Consider the following 16,903-nt stretch of genomic DNA (forward strand, 5'->3'; position numbering starts at 1 on the left):
TATTGATGCCATGTATGCCATACGCCATTGGTCGTTCCTGAAAGGTGAAGCATTAGGAACAATCGCTGAACGATACCAACGTCTGCTGTTGAATGATGTGCCTGCTGGCACAGAGATCATTCACTTCTGTTGTGACCGGTACAGTGGACCTAGTCTTAAGACAGCTGAGCAAGAACACAGATATGCTCGACCAAAACCTACCAAAGAATATGAAGTCAGTATGCATTACACAGCTCCAGATCCTCAGGAGTTTTTTGCTGTGTCAGCTAACAAGGTAAACCTATTGAGTTTCCTCTGTGACGAATGGTGTGAAAATGAGAAACTTAAGTCGGCCCTTGGTCCAGCACATCTTTACCTGGGTGGGTGGTTTAAAGAAGAGACAAGGAGTGTGGTGATCAAGGAGGGGTCTATTGAAGATGTCCCTGCACTAGAATCCACACAACAGGAAGCTGATACGAGAATAATACTCCACACCCTGTATAGTGTCCAGAATGACAAAGTTGACAGAGTTGTCATCCATGCCAATGACACAGACATCATCATCATGTGCCTTTACTATGCAGCAACCCATCTCAGATGCCTTCCAGAGCTGTGGGTGAGAACAGAGCAAAATTCATACCTTCCTATCCATCAAATGGTATCAGCGCTGGGGCTTGCACAGTGTCGTGCCCTGCCCTTTATCCATAGTTTAAGTGGCAGAGATACCACCAGCTATCCCTTCTACACTGGGAAGAAGGCATGGTTCAAGGCCAGCATGCGTCTGGATCTCCCTGCACTTGAGGAGTTTGGTGAAAACTCTTCTGATTCCCTCTCATATGACGTCATCAATCAGGCACGAGACCTCACAATTGCTGTATATACATCCAAAGCGGACCACCCGGAGGATTTTGACCTGAGTAAGCTTAGAGTGTACAAGTTCCTCAATAATAGATCAACCCTCTTAAAGCTGCTGCCCCCGACAGAGAATGCATTTGACCTGCACCTGAGAAGAGCTGCTCTAGCAACCATAATAGATAAATGTGCACATATCGCCAAGCCGGATATTCCTTCTTTCACAGAGTATGGATGGTCTCTCAGTGCTAGCAATGCAGTCCCCCTTGCATCTACCGAGCCAGCCTTGCCTTTGTCAATGAACAAGGCAATATCATGCCTCTGTTCCTGTGCAAAGAAGGCAATTCCATGCTACTTAGGATGCCGTTGCCAGGTACTGGAGACACGATGCAGCAGGATCAGTGCAACACATGACAACAGTGACAGTGAATAGCATTGTACCATAGTATCATTGGCTAGAAGCAGGCAAGACAGCACCATAGAGGTCAAAATGAACCTTTTGTAGGCAACCTCAACTCCGCCTTTACTCTATTTGTCACTAAGTAGTCTATATTCTGTTATGTTACTTGAATGCATACCACTATGTTAATTTGTATAGCCCTAAAGTTGAAGTTTTTGGCAAGTCTTGGAGTGTGCATGTGTATGTTTATATTGTATTCAGTTTATTAAAATGATACATAAGATACATTGTGGGGTTTTTCTCAGATTTTTCTCTGCAATCATCCCCACAACTATAGATCTATGAATCAATAAATCTGGGGGAAAATGTAATACCATACATTATTTATGACTGCAGCCATATTGACAAAATAGAAATGAAAGCTCAAACTGACCAAATGTATTCATATTGCTTAAAAAGCAGACTTTTTGCCATAACAGTAAGCTGTCACTGTAAAAAGTCATAGTAAAACTCATTTTCGCGTGGCGTCCATCTTGGAAATATGCAAATTAAAGGTCCAGACACACCCAATCATAAAGATAAGTATTCCATTGAGTTTCTCATGCTCTGAAACCATGAAATAGACACCAAGTTTTTATTTCTAGCCCATCTGGTTCAAAAGTTATTGCCAAAGCTATTTTCTGATAGGGGCCAATATCGAGGCGGCCATATTGGATTTCCAGCAGCAAGTTGACCGGGTTGTCCATATAGGTAGTGATCCTACTGGGTCATAGATATTATTTCTGGTGGCCAACCTTTTATGGCAGGGCAAATGCAGCATACCCCCCTTTGCCCCTGGGTACTGATAGGGGCCAATATTGAGGCGGCCATATTGGATTTCCAGCAAAAAATTGACAGGGTTGTCCATATAGGTTGTGATCCTACGGGGTCATAGATATTATTTCTGGTGGCCAACCTTTTATAGCAGAGCAAATGCAGCATACCCCCCTTTGCCCCCTGGGTATCATCTGTATTTTCATTGCTGTCTTTACCCTCTGCAGTCAAGATGAGAGCTTTTAATACTGGGGTGAAATTACAGAATTTAATGAAGAATTATTCACCAAGGTTGACAATATTGTTGTTGATAAAATTCAAATGTAGTGTTTTTCTCTTATGTACTGGTCAATATGTGTTAACACAGAGCAGACCGCTGAAAAGACAGCTCTGTCATTGGGACAGCATGTTATTCTCAACTGTAAAGTTCAGTGCTGTTTACAGAGATTCAAATGAAGACTATCTTAACTGGTATCTCCAAAAACCTGGAGAAGCTCCCAAGCCCCTAATCAAACTCGGGAACCAGCTTCAGACAGAGATCCCTGGCAGTGGATCTAGTAGTGACTTCACTCTGAAGATCAGTGGAGTAGTTTCCACTACGCTAACAGTGTCTTGGTGTTCACATAGTGATACAGAGCCTTACAAACCTCCCTCAGTCTGACAGCGCAGTCGACTGCACGGCTAACATCCAACTACAGCTGCCAAGAGAGGAGAAATGATGTTTCTTTCAAAATAAATGTACATACATTATAGATCTTGCAAAATCAGCATATAAACCAAGGATCAAGTTTCTGCTGTAGGAAAAGCCCTATTTGCCCGTAGTTGCCTAAACAGCTATTGAATGCTTAGGCTTTCCTAGCAGCTGATATGTGTAGCAATTGGAAGCTTTCGGAGAGAATGCAAAAAGAAAAGTGCAGATCATTTTTAAATAGAGATCCCTACAACCGTATACACACACAATGCCAGAGCTAACGGCAGCAGAAAGCAACGTTTTAACTTGGCTGTGGCTCAGTGCTAAAAAGTTATAAAGGACTTTGATTTAAATGCATGGCATGTAGCACACCAAGCAAGACTGTTGCTGTAGCATATGTTAAGTGTACAAAATAAAGAGCAGACAGGGTCCCAGTCCCATAGCCTGGACAGATGGTTGGTTGCCCTGGCTTCAGGGCTACACAACGGCAGAGAGAATTCCAGCAGAAACAGAGAGTTGGCTCAACGGTGCAAAGTGGTATTTGCAGTTGTGGTCCCAAAGTCTGCATATAGAGTGCACACACCCCCGGGTATGGACATAATTCTTCTTTTTCACACAAACCTAGACAATCCTCTGTGGGCAGATGTTAGACAAGACAACATCAATCATATTTTTGATAATGGGTGGCTGTGGATGAAGACTATGAGGTAGGTGGTGTGCCAGTGTCATCCCCCAAGCATCCAACAGGACAACATTCAGTCCCTTGAACATGGCCCTGAGCACCCTGTCCCGCTGTAGCGAGTACCAGTCACTGTTGGTGAGGGTCTCGTAGAGGTTCATCAGAGCTTTGACGTTTGCTGTACGGACAACCACAAGGGTTCTGGGAGCCCTGTCCAGGAGGCGTGCCACTGATCTGCGAATACCCCTCAGCCGATGGATATAGACCTCCACAGGGAATGTGCTGAAATGGGACCAGATGCTGAGAAGCACCACAGTGTCTGGGCCCCCAGCTAGGCCATCTAGCTCGTTGGCTATGTAGCGAAGCTGACTGATGGGAACGCCGCCGAATCGGATTGGGGGCCCATGGCAGCGGTATTTCACCAGGATGTTACGGCTGGTGTCCACTGACATTAATGGTCCGACTTGCTTTAGACTGTGCAGGTTGAGCTCCTTGAGGTCTGTAACAGAACAGGTAAAGATGTGATTGAGGTAGAGCATGACATTGATATACAGGCTACATAAAGCTTGTAAGTTTCCTAACATTTCAGTTTTTCTATTTTTTTTTCTCCCCCACTGCTTGGTACTGGCCTCAACTCTTTTTTTTTTTGGTTTAAGCAGAAGTGCCTGACTTTTTTGGTATCACCTCCTTCGATGTTCCAAGTGAGCTGGGGTGAAACCAGATGGTGACTTGGAAACACATGCAGACTACAGATTGGTCAGAGTCTCAGAGAGAGTCGTCACTTGCATCATTGCATCACAATGGACCCCACAAACTTTCAAACTAGCCAGAAACTTGTGATCAGAAACCATTTTTGTTTATTATCGTAGTTTTAACTTTATAGTTTACCACTCACCTAAGGCTTAGCAGGTTAAACCTTGACAACCAGGTACATTGAGGGGGTCCTATCTGCAACAATGCTAAATTCAGGAAGCAAGCATTGCAGCCTACTGTACAGTGTACAGTAGCCTACTATGGTACATGTTACCTGGTAAAGATGTTGTGAGGAACTCAAACCACTGTCTAGCGGTGGAATCACCATAAATGAGGACAGTCTTGTCCCTCAGACACTGGCTGATGGCAGAGGCATCGCTGAACTGGTGAACTGTGATGCCACTGATGGCTCGCCACCTACCTTGGTAGTAATACCCAGAGGGTCCAGCCGTCTCACCAATGTTTTTCACCTTTGGTTTGTCTGTGAGCAAGTAAAACATGTATTAAACATCATTGAAATGTTGTAGCCATGCCACTGGATTAAATTCAGTCCGTTCTTTCCCACTCTCTTGTCTTATCTCTAACATGTTATATGTACACTGTACAATATTTATTCACTGTTCATTTTATTGTACAACTGCTTTTTTTTGGACCTGAGTTTTCACCTACAGTATAGGAATGCCAGGGTAAGGCAGCATGTGAGGTGTCTGTCATGTAATTATCAGTGATAGGCAACTTTGTCTGATACCAGTTTTGGGGAAGTTACTTTCAAAGTGTAATATATTAGATTTTACTCAATTAAAGTAATGGTACATTACAATTACTTTCTGTGCCAAGAAATGTATTATTATTACTATCGTTACATTTGTGTTACTTTCAGGAAACACCCTCAAATGGAGGCATAATATTACATAAGAGGATAGGCTAAATGGAATTTAAAGAACTAGTCCATACCCCACCATGTGTGCAGTCAAAGTACTTACAGACTTTCGGTTTATCGTATACTCAGGCTTTTGTGAGCCCCCAGACAGTTTTTAAGTTGCTTGATTCAGTATTTAGATATTTGATATTAATCAAACGCCCCCTTCCTATACAAACCCATTATAACTTCAAACTTTTTTGAAGATTTTGGTGACACAGGTTTCAGGTTTTGGTGACAGAGGTTTGGAGAATTATAGGAGGATATGCCACACTAATATCGACACAAATAATATTAACATATTAATATGTTATTATAATTTAGCAGCCTAGATTTTAATGTCATGATGAAACCACTCAGAATCCACAGCACCTTCTACTGGTGCAGCAGACTGTATCTTATTTTGAAAAATCTAATGAAAGTCTAATAATGAATGGTTGACGAAATGCATTGTCATTGGTATATGAATTCATTTGTTAGAAGTATGAAAACTATGACTTAGTTTCTGAAAGTAATACATTACTTGATAAAAAGAAACGTTACCTTATAATAACATTACCAAATATATTTAAGTAACATTTTACGTCTAATGCCGGATTGATACTCTATTGTAGCCTACCACAGAGTTGAGTGCCGAAAATAGCAGATCTACAAGATCACAAAGCATCATATCCATGATGCCTTGCGAGCTTGTAGATCGGCTATGTTTGGGGTGTGACACTTATTCATCGGCCTTAACACTCAATATTCTGTTGGTGTATATCGATATGCATTACAGGTCAATACATTAAGTTAATGGAACTATTCATCAGAGCTTATATACAGTAAGGGACATACAAATGGTCTAGTGCCCTAATGATACAGGATGCTGCTGCCAATGTCTCTTAACAGAGACAGTTGTTACACTTTCAAAAACCCTCTAAAAGATGTGTTTAATTATGGCTTCTAAAACCCTTACTCCTTTAAAAGCTTATTTGCACATTATTCATATACTATAAAGCACATTTTTCTTTACCTTTTTCCTTAGCCAACACACTGACACTGTCAGAGCCAAAAGCTTTAACGGAGACTTTCATGTTGATGCCACTGGGGATAAATAGACAACATATTTCTTCAATATTTAGCAAAATTAATGAAGAAATAAAACTCAGTCCATTCTCCACTTTTTTTCTTCACCTTTTAAAAAGTGTCTGTTCGTACGATGTGATGTTTTGCTTGAAGCCTCCCATGGCGTGGTTGATGCGATTGTCACAGCTCAGCTTGTTAGGCTTATAGCAGAACCAGGGCTCCCCAGTGTGGAGGTTTGTATAGTTACATAGTGTCCGCTGGCTTGGTGGCAGACAAACATTACAAACTGTGCTTTCAGAGACCAAGCCTGAGCGGAACACACTCTTGAAGAACACCCTGTCTGGCTGTTCCCTCGTCAATCTCCGCAGCACAGTGACAGCTTCACTGGGGTGAACCAGTGTCACCTCTACCTGCGCACGGCCCTCCCAGAGCAAAGGGAAAACAGCAGAGTAGGACCCATTCAAGTGGTCCACCACCTGGCCTGCTACGCCCGCTTCAAGTGATAGATTATGCAGCCGAGCAAGCAAGAAATCACCCCCATAGTGTTTGGGCTGACCCTGAAAGTCATACATTTGGATGAGAGCGTTCAGCTGGTCCCCTACATGCCACTCTCTACTTCCCTCTGCTGGGAGGATAGTGAAGTGGCTGTGTGCAGGGTCACTGGTCTGGTTGAAGGGAGGAGCTTTAGGAAAGTGTAGAGGTTCAGGCCAGTCGATGGATTCTATTAACGAGCGTTCCTCCAGGGCATCCTCAGGCGATTGACCCTGGCAGCTCCAGGGGCTGATATCATGGTGGTGAGGAGGATAACTTTCTGGGACGATGGAGGTTGAGTGACTTTCAAATCTGATCTGGCAGAGGGTTTAAAGAGACAAGATTACAAATATTAACAAGAGGGACAAACAAACAAACAAATCATTAGGTCAACTCAAACCTATCTTGATCACATGACCCAAGAGATAATGTACATATTTGTGTGAGTTTTGGAGTAGTACAGTAGTACAGTAGTACAGTAGTAGTAGTAGTACAAAAAGTGTATAGCGCCATCATGAGGAGATTTGACAAATTTGGGATGGAGGTTCTTCCTTGGCTTAGTGGGAATGTGCGTGCAAAGTTACCCAGCAATCGGGTACTGCTTTGGTGGGTGGCATTTTGTTCAAAACGGCCACCACTACAAACTTGGGAAGCCAATCATAGGCAACCGGAATGGAATATGAGAAATGTGACGGATACGTCTTGATCAAATGACTATGAGATAATGTGTACCGATTTGCGTGTTGTTTGGACAAAATCTATAGGAGTAATATATATTTATTTTTTTTGTTGCAAAAATAGGGCACTATAAAAGGCTGATGTGAAATATTTGTGGAAGAGGTTTTTCCTTGGCCTCTAGGGAGTGTGCGTGCAAAGTTTCACGCCGATCGGTCCAGTTATAGGTAAAAACGTGAATTGTCACGTGGCCTGTCATAGTACCACCATGACACCGATTAGAAAAATGTAGGATAGTGTTTCTTCCTTGGCCTAGTGGGAATGTGTGTGCAAAGTTTCATGCTGCGTTCATGATTTCAGGCATTTTGTTCAAAACGGACCGCTCCTGCTAATTTTGTAATTATCGAATATGAAAAATCGGACAGATCCGTCTTGATCACATGACTATAGAGATAATGTGTGCCAATTTGGACAAAATCTGTAGGAGTAATATCCAAAAATGTGTTTTGCAAAAATCGGCCTCCTGGTGGTGCAATAACAGGCCAATGTGAAAAATGTTGTGAAGAGGTTCTGCTCTGGCCTCCAGGGAGTGTGTACAAAGTTTCAAGTCGATTGGGCCAAAGGTGCCAGAGATTAGCTGTAGGCTACATAGACGGACGGACACACAGATACACACACACGCACACACGCACGCGCACACGCACACACACACACACACGGATGGACGTACGGATGGACGTACGGATGGACGGACGGACGGACAGAGGCGAAAACATAGTCTAGACTCTCTGCCACACCTTCGGCCGAAAGTAAAAAATGTACAGTTTTGGACAAAATGTACAGTTTGAATCATGGGGGGCAACCCTTTAACATCCACTGGTCAATCCAGAGGGGATTTTTGCTTGCAGAGCAATTTGAAAACCCAGACAAAAACATCCATTCATATTGTCCGCCTATTACTAATCACGTTAAAATGTGCTGGTTTGAATGTGAACCCCAGTGAATCTTATCAGCGGAGTGGCGGTGCGAATTAACATAGGAATGAATGGCCCTGTCCACATACTGTATGAATGATCCAGGTGTGTTACCTGCTTACTAGCCTATATATAGGCAACTACTCTTTCTCAATCACAAGGAGATGAAATGAGACAGTGGTATTGAAAATGAGTCCAGGAAGACTCCATGAGACAAAAGACATATTGCTCTCATATGGTATATATAGCCCAGTGGCAAAAATTGGGTTGCACATTAGATTCTGGTGTTGTGGATTCTGTGAAGAGATAATCTTGATTGTAAACTTTGATTGATTGAATACTTTATTTAGAAGTTTGCAGAGAAAAAGCACATGGAAGTGCAGTTTACAAAACAAGAGGTGGAAGCTGTGAACTAGTAGCTCTTTCAACTTGGTTGAGCTTCTCTGCCCTCATCGTACTTGGAAATGGGATGAAGATTAGGGGACCGGTGTTTGTTCAGTGTGTGATCTAGCCATCCCTACATACAATGTTCGTGAAAGAGTTATTTTCATGTATTTTTTCATGTATCATGTACACAGTCAAAAAGTGTGCTGCACTGTATACAGATAATTGTTAATACCCATTTCCAGAGACAAATTTGGTCTAGTTTGTAATGTTATTTTGTTTTGATTTACTTTATTTCATATAGGCTTGCATGCCATATCCGCCAAACTGTGTGTCATTTGAGTTAATTGTTTCTGACTTTTCCATATGAAAAGAAAATACAGTAACAAAAATATAGACCACTTCCTGGGAAATAAAGAACCCCAAAGATATTTCTGTGTCCTGTGCCACTCCCTATTTGCCAGGTTACACAGTAGGCTAAACAAGACTAAGCCGAAAGAAAGAAAAAGAAAGAAGGAACTGAAATCTCAGACATACAGTAGAGGTGACAGATATAGACAGTTGAATGGGTTATTGGTTTTAGTTGGATCATTGGTCACAATTAACCGTTCACAATGGGGGTTCGAGTCACGTGGTGTTGATGATATGTCAGTCAGGAGTAGTAGTAAAATCAGCTGCTCACCTGCCTGGGAATCTTTGCCGACCGCTTCACTTTGTGCTTTGATACAACTTTTGTTGGCACTGTGATTGCTGTTTTTAATCTTTTGTGATGCCGTTTCATGAACTGTTTTTAACTTTATTACCAAAAAGCAGTAGGCCTACACTGGATGACTGGAAGTGGAACTGATTTATTGACAGACACATGTCCTGCCGGTCCGGAACATGAAACGCTTAGCCCGACTTGCCATTTGGCGTATTAAATGTTTGTTTAGATAGCTAGTCATGTATGTATACCATATTTTTGTCTGGAATTGTCTGGAATTGTCTGAATGGAAAATGTTCGCAAACTTGAATTTAAAACACACTTTCTGACCAACCACAAATCATTTCACAAGACTTGGAAAAACAATTGTACCATAGCCTACATGAAACTTGATCAAGTGCTGTCACCAGTATTTTATAAGTCCCATATGTTTGTATTATTCTTTGATGTGGACAACACTTCTTGCCTTTAGTCTATTATTCATCTTAAACTATTGACTTATTCTGAGGCCAAATTAAAAGGTAAGGGAAAGGAAACCTATGATGAGTTATACAGACCTGCATTGGTTTTGTTTAGACATTAAACAATAAAAAAGTGGAGCATTCAACACCCTCTTCTCACCTTCTGAGTGATGATGTCGCGCAGCAGAAAGATCAGAGCTGACAGAGCCAGGAAGAGGAATATGACTTTGTACGTGAGACGGCATTCAGGTAGCTCCTTCCTTTTACAATGTTGAGTCTTCATCTCATCTGTTATAAAGTGTAATAGTGTGACACTGCTGTGATCAGTCCCATTCATGTTATCATTGTTATTTTTTATTCTGTTTGACAGTAACGTTAAACACATTACTTTGTTACGCATAAATTGCTAAATCCTCCTCTCTGATGTCTGTTTCAAAAGGGGGACAGTGTTGCTCTCCAACTGTTCCGTCATGAGTGAAATTCCCTTTCACTTGACCTTCAACTAAAACATACAGTAATATATGCAAATGGCCAGTCAAACATTACCAATACACCAGTTGTCCCACGAACTGACCACAAGGACCTTGACTGCTTGATTACATTATTTCTCAACAAAGTGAAAATATTTGGATACGTTTGTCCACTGTCACTTTCTCTGTGGCAAAGTAGCCAACTATAGGCTAATGTTGCCCTGTCTGCTACTATACCCTTGAGTATAGTTCAACTTTTTCTTTACTGCCCTTGTAATTCTCTGTCCTGGTCCCTAGCACATTAACACTAGTCTGCAAAAATGAGTCAGTATAGGAGTAGTCAGGAAATGGCATCACCCAGGCACATGATCAGTTGCCATAAATGAGCAACATATATTTAGAGAGCAAAGACCACGTAATGTATTAGGTTGGAGTAAAACAACATCACATATATTCACACCAGCACCCAGTCTACATACCGTAAATAACAGTTGCACATAAGACATGTCTGTCCCCCCCCCTCTCCCCTCTTCAATGTATAATCTTTCATCTTTTACCCCTCCTTTTTAGTTTGCTTTGACGTCTACACTTTTTCTATATCTTTCTTCCAACTCTATTTTAATTTGTCTTATTTCCTGATTTCACCATTTTCCTTATTTTCTATGACAACCAGTTCTACAGGCATAGTGGGTTGCTTCTGTGACATAATGTTTAAGTCAGGGAGGCAGTTAACTTAACTAGAAGTTAAATATTCTACTCAGGATTTTGCTCATCAAAAGTGTGGACTGTGGAGATGTATTCCAATTGTTCAGAGGGGTGGGTGAAATTGGCTATCTAAACTGCCCACAAAAAGTTCGGAAACGTAACTTGGGCGATTATTTCTCCCCTTTAATAATACCAATTGGTATTGTATTTTATATTATTTTTATCGTTGATTAGTCACCTTTACAACGAGGTACAGCTTGTAAGGATTGTGCAATCGTGGAATGAGCAACACAGCTAAACCTGTAGGTAGCGCCCCCAATAAATGTGCCAAAATCCCCCAATATGCTTCTGTTGATAATCGCTCTTGTTTTGAGTGATCTGCCAGTCACTCAGGTGCCAGTCACAGGCGTGTGACTGGCACCTAAGCAACTTTGTTTGTTTATGCTCCAAGCAGCAGCACTGCCCCCATGGAAAGATGGCACATTTGTCGTGCAAACATTGCAATAGGGTGGAAGTGGAAGCATGTTCCGTTATGCAGAGTGGCACCATTATTTGGTGTCAGCCCTGGTTAGGGTTCCACTTCGGGTTCTTAGGGTTCCATAAGAAGAATCCATAAACAAGTTATTCCTTCGATATCATAGGACATGTGGCAGGTTTATCTGTGACAGGGTGACAGCTGACAGAGTAAATTAGTGAAGATGTCAGGTCATGCAGAGATATAGGTCATCGTACAGAGATACAGGTCATTTGACATTTAATCACAAAGCGTTGACCAAGATATGTTCTTACTCATTGGAAACATATGGGGCCGGCACCAGATAGCGAATATGGAGCCAGCTACATGGCCTTGGTAGGGAAAGTATAGTAGAGTTACAAAAGGCATGTTTAACAAACTGAAGTATAGGCCCAAAAAGACACCACTATAGTGATCTGACTGGTTAGATTGATATTTCTAGATCATATCAATCTGGTCCACAAAACATATCCATCAATATACTATATTTAATAAATACCCTCCGTTTTCAAAAAAGTTTTTTCACAGAATCAAACGTTTAATGGTCATGATTCACCAGGATCCTGGATGGCTTGATTCTAGGCTTAAAATAATTGATATAAATATTTTTGGAAAATGGGAAAAATGCATTGACTATTTTGAAGTGGAACCAGAAAATGGCCGCCACTGCTATGCCCTATACCTAGCACTGAGGTAAAAGTGCAATATATCAGCTACCTACTTTCTTAAACAGATGAGACAAATAGGAACATCTCACATCCATCTCACATCCACCTCACAGCTACGTTGCACCATTGATCCAACTGATATGGCCAAATATGGAGATCTCTATCTGTCATTCCTTGTCTGTTTTATGGGCATATATGGAGATCTTTAAGGTTAGTTTTAGGCATAGTTTACTGAGGTTACGTTGCACACGCGCACACGCTGTGACTGTCTGTCACACACACACACGTTAGTTAGTAGCCTACTCAGTGGATGAAGAGATAACGTGGCGAGTACGGATTGTAACTGATGCGCGCCAGCATACAGAGAGAGAGAGAGAGAGAGAGAGAGAGAGAGAGAGAGAGAGAGAGAGAGAGAGAGAGAGAGAGAGAGAGAGAGAGAGATTTGCATGCATATTGAATCTTACCTATAGTAGACCTACCTACCTACCTACCTACCGATGTGATGTGATTTTTTTCACCTAGCAGTCCTTTGTGGAACCCCCCCATCCTTTGTGTAGCTATCGCACGCACGCACGCACACACACACACACACACGCACGCACACACACACACACACAGACACACACACACACACACACACACACACACACACACACACACACACACACACACACACACATGCATGATCTCCTGGCAGAGATAATTGAGAGCGCAGAAAGAGAAAAAAATAAGATATTTCTGGCTTTTCAAAGCACATAGTGGCTTACTTGAGGACAGGAGGAGATCAAGTTCTACCAGAGAAACAGTTTTTGTTTGGCAAGGTAGTTTCATATGTGGTTTCCACGTGGGTCAAGGCCAAGGGTAAGGTTGCCAACATTGCCTCCCAGCAATACGGGACGGGTCGGGTAATTGTCATTATTGGACACTTTGAAAAACGTCCAATAATTGTTATTTTTGGACACTTTGAAAAACGTTCCCTCAACTGACAAACATCTGCTTTACTTGTCCAGTTCTGCCCTCTTTTGCCTTGTTAGCAAATAGCTCCTTCTGGACAGGTGACGTGTCATCTGTTTTTGCTCTTCTCCTGCACCAGTTTTCACAGTGGTCACTTTTTTTCACATGCCGTTGACTGTTGACTTGTTCAATGTCTCACTGACCACACCACATGTAACGCCTGGGATTGGAACCCGGGTACTAGCCTAACAGGTCATTCTTTCTTGGGGGAGATATTAGGCTTTTGGTCATCAGGCAGAGGCTCTGAGCCACTATACTGCTACTGAGATGTAGTAGAAGTAAAAGTACTGAAAATTGGAAATACTCCGGTAAAGTAAAAATACCTCAAAATTGTACATAAGTACAGTACTTGAGTAAATGTACTTAGTTACTTTACACCACTGGTCATCAGGCAGAGGCTCTGAGCCACTACTGCTGCACACATACACTCCATCTGATTGATTGCACATTTAGCTATTTTCAGGGAATTAAGGCAGCTATTAGCAAACAGCTGTTGTTGTCCTCACCTGATGCAATCGTATACGGGTATCATGTGAAACTCTTTTGTGTCCTGTCCTGTCCTTTATGATGGGATGATTGGACTGCTTATTTTATTCATTTGTTTTACATTGATATGTTTTCATGTTTTAAACTGGTAAAGCACTTTGTGGCTGTCATTGTCTGTGAAAGGTGCTCTATAAATAACATTTACTTCAGTCACCAACTGATAGAGTTAAATCTCGTTATCATAATTATCATAATGTGTCTGGGGTCATAAACCTGCTTAAAATGTCAATTTAATATAATGGTGTCATATTGGCCTAATTCAGTCATGTTAAATGTACTCTATTCTCCTATTTCTCCTGTCTCTATGCAAGCCAAGGTCAAGCAGCTGGCTACAGGCTTTCTGTGGCTATCTGTTGGCTCCTCAAGTTATGTCAACTAGACCATACCCGGTCGACGCATCCGTGGGGGGATATGCGCACATGATCTGGCAACCCGGGAGGCAGTTCGTCCCATAGCTGGGCAGCCCCGTAACCATGGCGACAGTGTTTTACACTAAAACGCTAATAAGAAGCTGAGATTTGATGAAATTGAAAAACGGGCTTCACAGTTAAGTTCAGATGGTAATGGTCAATGGCTGTGTGCAAAATCAGAGCAATTGCTCCAGCCACTGAGGAGAACCGGGTAGCTTCACGTACTCACGTACTCACCTACTCACAAGTAAGACGCGCGAACGCTGGAAGCGAACGCAGCTCCAAAATATTGTGTATTTAAGGACGTGTGTGTGTGTTTTGACTGTAGCTGCACTCTGGCGCACTCTGTGGCTGCACACAGGCAGTGCACGCACAGTATTGCACACAGAGACACACACACACAAGCCGAGCAGAGTTTCATAGTATGCTCCACTTGGGCGGGTTCGCCGCGCCTCCTTCCGCGTTCGCAACCACTACAGACAGAGGTTACTAGAATTATAGTAGGACTAGACCATACCCGGTCGGCGCAGCGCAGCCGTGGGGGGATATGCGCACATGATCTGGCAACCCGGGAGGCAGTTCGTCCCATAGCTGGGCAGCCCCGTAACCATGGCGACAGTGTTTGACACAAAAACGCTAAGAAGAAGCTGAGATTTGATGAAATTGAAAAACGGGCTTCACAGTTGTGTTCAGATGGTAATGGTCAATGGCTGTGTGCAAAATCAGAGCAATTGGTCCAGCCAGTGAGGAGAACCGGGTATCTTCACGTACTCACCTACGCACCTACTCACCACTACAGAGGTTACTAGAATTATAGTAGGATAGTAGGATAGTAGGATATGGGATGTTTTGAGAACTGTATCTAGGTGTTCTTCTCTACGCTAACCCTTCTTTCAGTGTCACAAAGTCACCACTGACCAGTGACCGGTCAGAGCCGATGTCAAAGTGTTGACCCAGACATGTGGACGCTGTTTGTCCAAAGATGAATTGTCACACCATCATCATCATCTTCATCATCTTCATCTGACGACAACTAGCATCATCACTCATGTAAAGATTAGTTTGTGAACATTTAGAATATGTTTTTACAAAAAGAAAAAAAAAAGAAAATAATATCTGGCCAAGGACACGATTGTTGATGACCCCTGATTTGGTTACATTTGTCCACTGAAATCTATGCTTTCACTTTCTCTGTTGCAATGTACTATAAAATGGTAAATGGTGCATTTATATAACGCCTTTATCCAAGGCGCTTTACAATGATTTGTGCATTACATTCACCCATTCACACACACATCCACGGTGGAGAAAACCATGCAAGGCACCAACCTGCTCATCGGGAGCAATTAGGGGTTCAGCGTGTTGCTCAAGGACACTTTGACAATAGCTCTGGGGGAGCCCGGGATCGAACTGGGAACGCCTCGTTTCCCAAGTGACCACTCTACCTCCTCCACAACTGCTGCCTAGGCTAATGTAGGCTAATGTTGCCCTGTCTGCCACTACTCTTGAATAGTTGAACTTCTTCTTTACTGCCCATGTAAAGCTCTATCCTGGTCCCAGCACATTAACACTGTTGCTGCTAAAATGGGTCAGTGAATAGGAGTAGAAAATGTTGTCACCCAGGCCACATTATCATATGCCAAATGAGATAGGAAAATGAGCTGACCATACGTTTCCAACTAATGGGGATTCTTAATTAAATAAAATATATAAATGCAGCATACTCACTAAAGTGTTTAAATGATATATAATTGAAAGGAATCGGATAACAGTTACAGTTACAGCTTATTATACTATCATCAATTTAATCAAAACAATACTAGCAACTAACAAGACTCAACATTCAAGATACTTTTTGTCACATACCATATTGTACGAGTATGAGTCAAATTCTTGTTTACATGACATATTGAATCTTACCTATAGTAGACCATTTGGTTGGCTCTGTCCTCATGCAGTATAAGAAGTTGCACTCAAGCACTAGATCAGTCTTAAACATTAGCTCTCCACACAGCTCCTATTCCATTTGTCTGTTTCATACTGACATGCTGATTTGCATGACACATTTAAATCCATCCCTGACCCCTCCTACTGCACATTACTGGCCGGGGAGATACAGACTGGGAGTCGCTGGGAGTCTTACCACTGCCATAAACGAGCAACAGATCTTTAGAGAGCAATGACCACTGAATATAATTGTAGTAAAAAAAAAACATTTGCATTAAAAGAACAATTAAGGCCACCAAACGTTATACCAATGTGTTCTTTTTTATTGTCACCAGGCAGGCACCCATAAAAACAAACAAACATTCACAGTTCCCCATACTGGAGTCAACTTAGCAATCCAAAACATTTATAAAAAACTCCTATAACCTAAAAACCTGATTATATACGCTAATTAAAGCAGTGTAAACAATCCATTCAGCAGCATTCAGATTAAGGAAGGCGGTTACAGTACACAGTACGCCCCAGACAAGGCATGGAAACGAGACCTGATTCAGACCTTATGTTCTCGTGGTGGAGTAAGAGTTAAGCAGCTCACTTATGTACTGCAAGTCGGAGCAAGTCTATGCACAGCTATGGCGTTGCTGTCAGCGTGCACAAGAAATATGACGCTGATCGGCCTATTAATTAGCTGCGGACACACACTCACACACAGGTGATTGCATGATCTCCTGGCAGAATACACAAAAT

The 16,903-nt window shown here is 42.1% G+C and overlaps 1 protein-coding gene across 3 annotated transcripts in view; it reads right to left on the bottom strand.

The window, feature by feature from the left end:
• Positions 1-16,267, bottom strand: part of LOC311040230 (microsomal glutathione S-transferase 1-like) — a 32,135-nt gene extending 15,868 nt beyond the window's left edge. The window contains exons 1-6 of one of the 3 annotated variants that reach the window (XM_084050372.1): positions 16,130-16,267; positions 10,043-10,170; positions 6,263-7,002; positions 6,102-6,172; positions 4,442-4,648; positions 2,132-3,913 (exon numbers count right to left, since the gene is read on the bottom strand). In XM_084050372.1, the coding sequence (XP_083906498.1) occupies positions 3,357-3,913; positions 4,442-4,648; positions 6,102-6,172; positions 6,263-7,002; positions 10,043-10,170; positions 16,130-16,208 (1,782 nt within the window). In that variant the 5' untranslated portion in view covers positions 16,209-16,267 and the 3' untranslated portion in view covers positions 2,132-3,356. Of the gene's footprint in view, positions 1-2,131; positions 3,914-4,441; positions 4,649-6,101; positions 6,173-6,262; positions 7,003-10,042; positions 10,171-16,129 lie in introns of those variants that run through there. The other 2 variants (XM_084050373.1, XM_084050375.1) reach the window with 2 other exon arrangements.
• Positions 16,268-16,903: the final 636 nt, after the last annotated feature.

Source organism: Gymnoscopelus microlampas, assembly GCF_963454915.1.
Source record: "Gymnoscopelus microlampas genome assembly, chromosome: 23".
NCBI classification, from domain to species: Eukaryota; Metazoa; Chordata; class Actinopteri; order Myctophiformes; family Myctophidae; genus Gymnoscopelus; species Gymnoscopelus microlampas.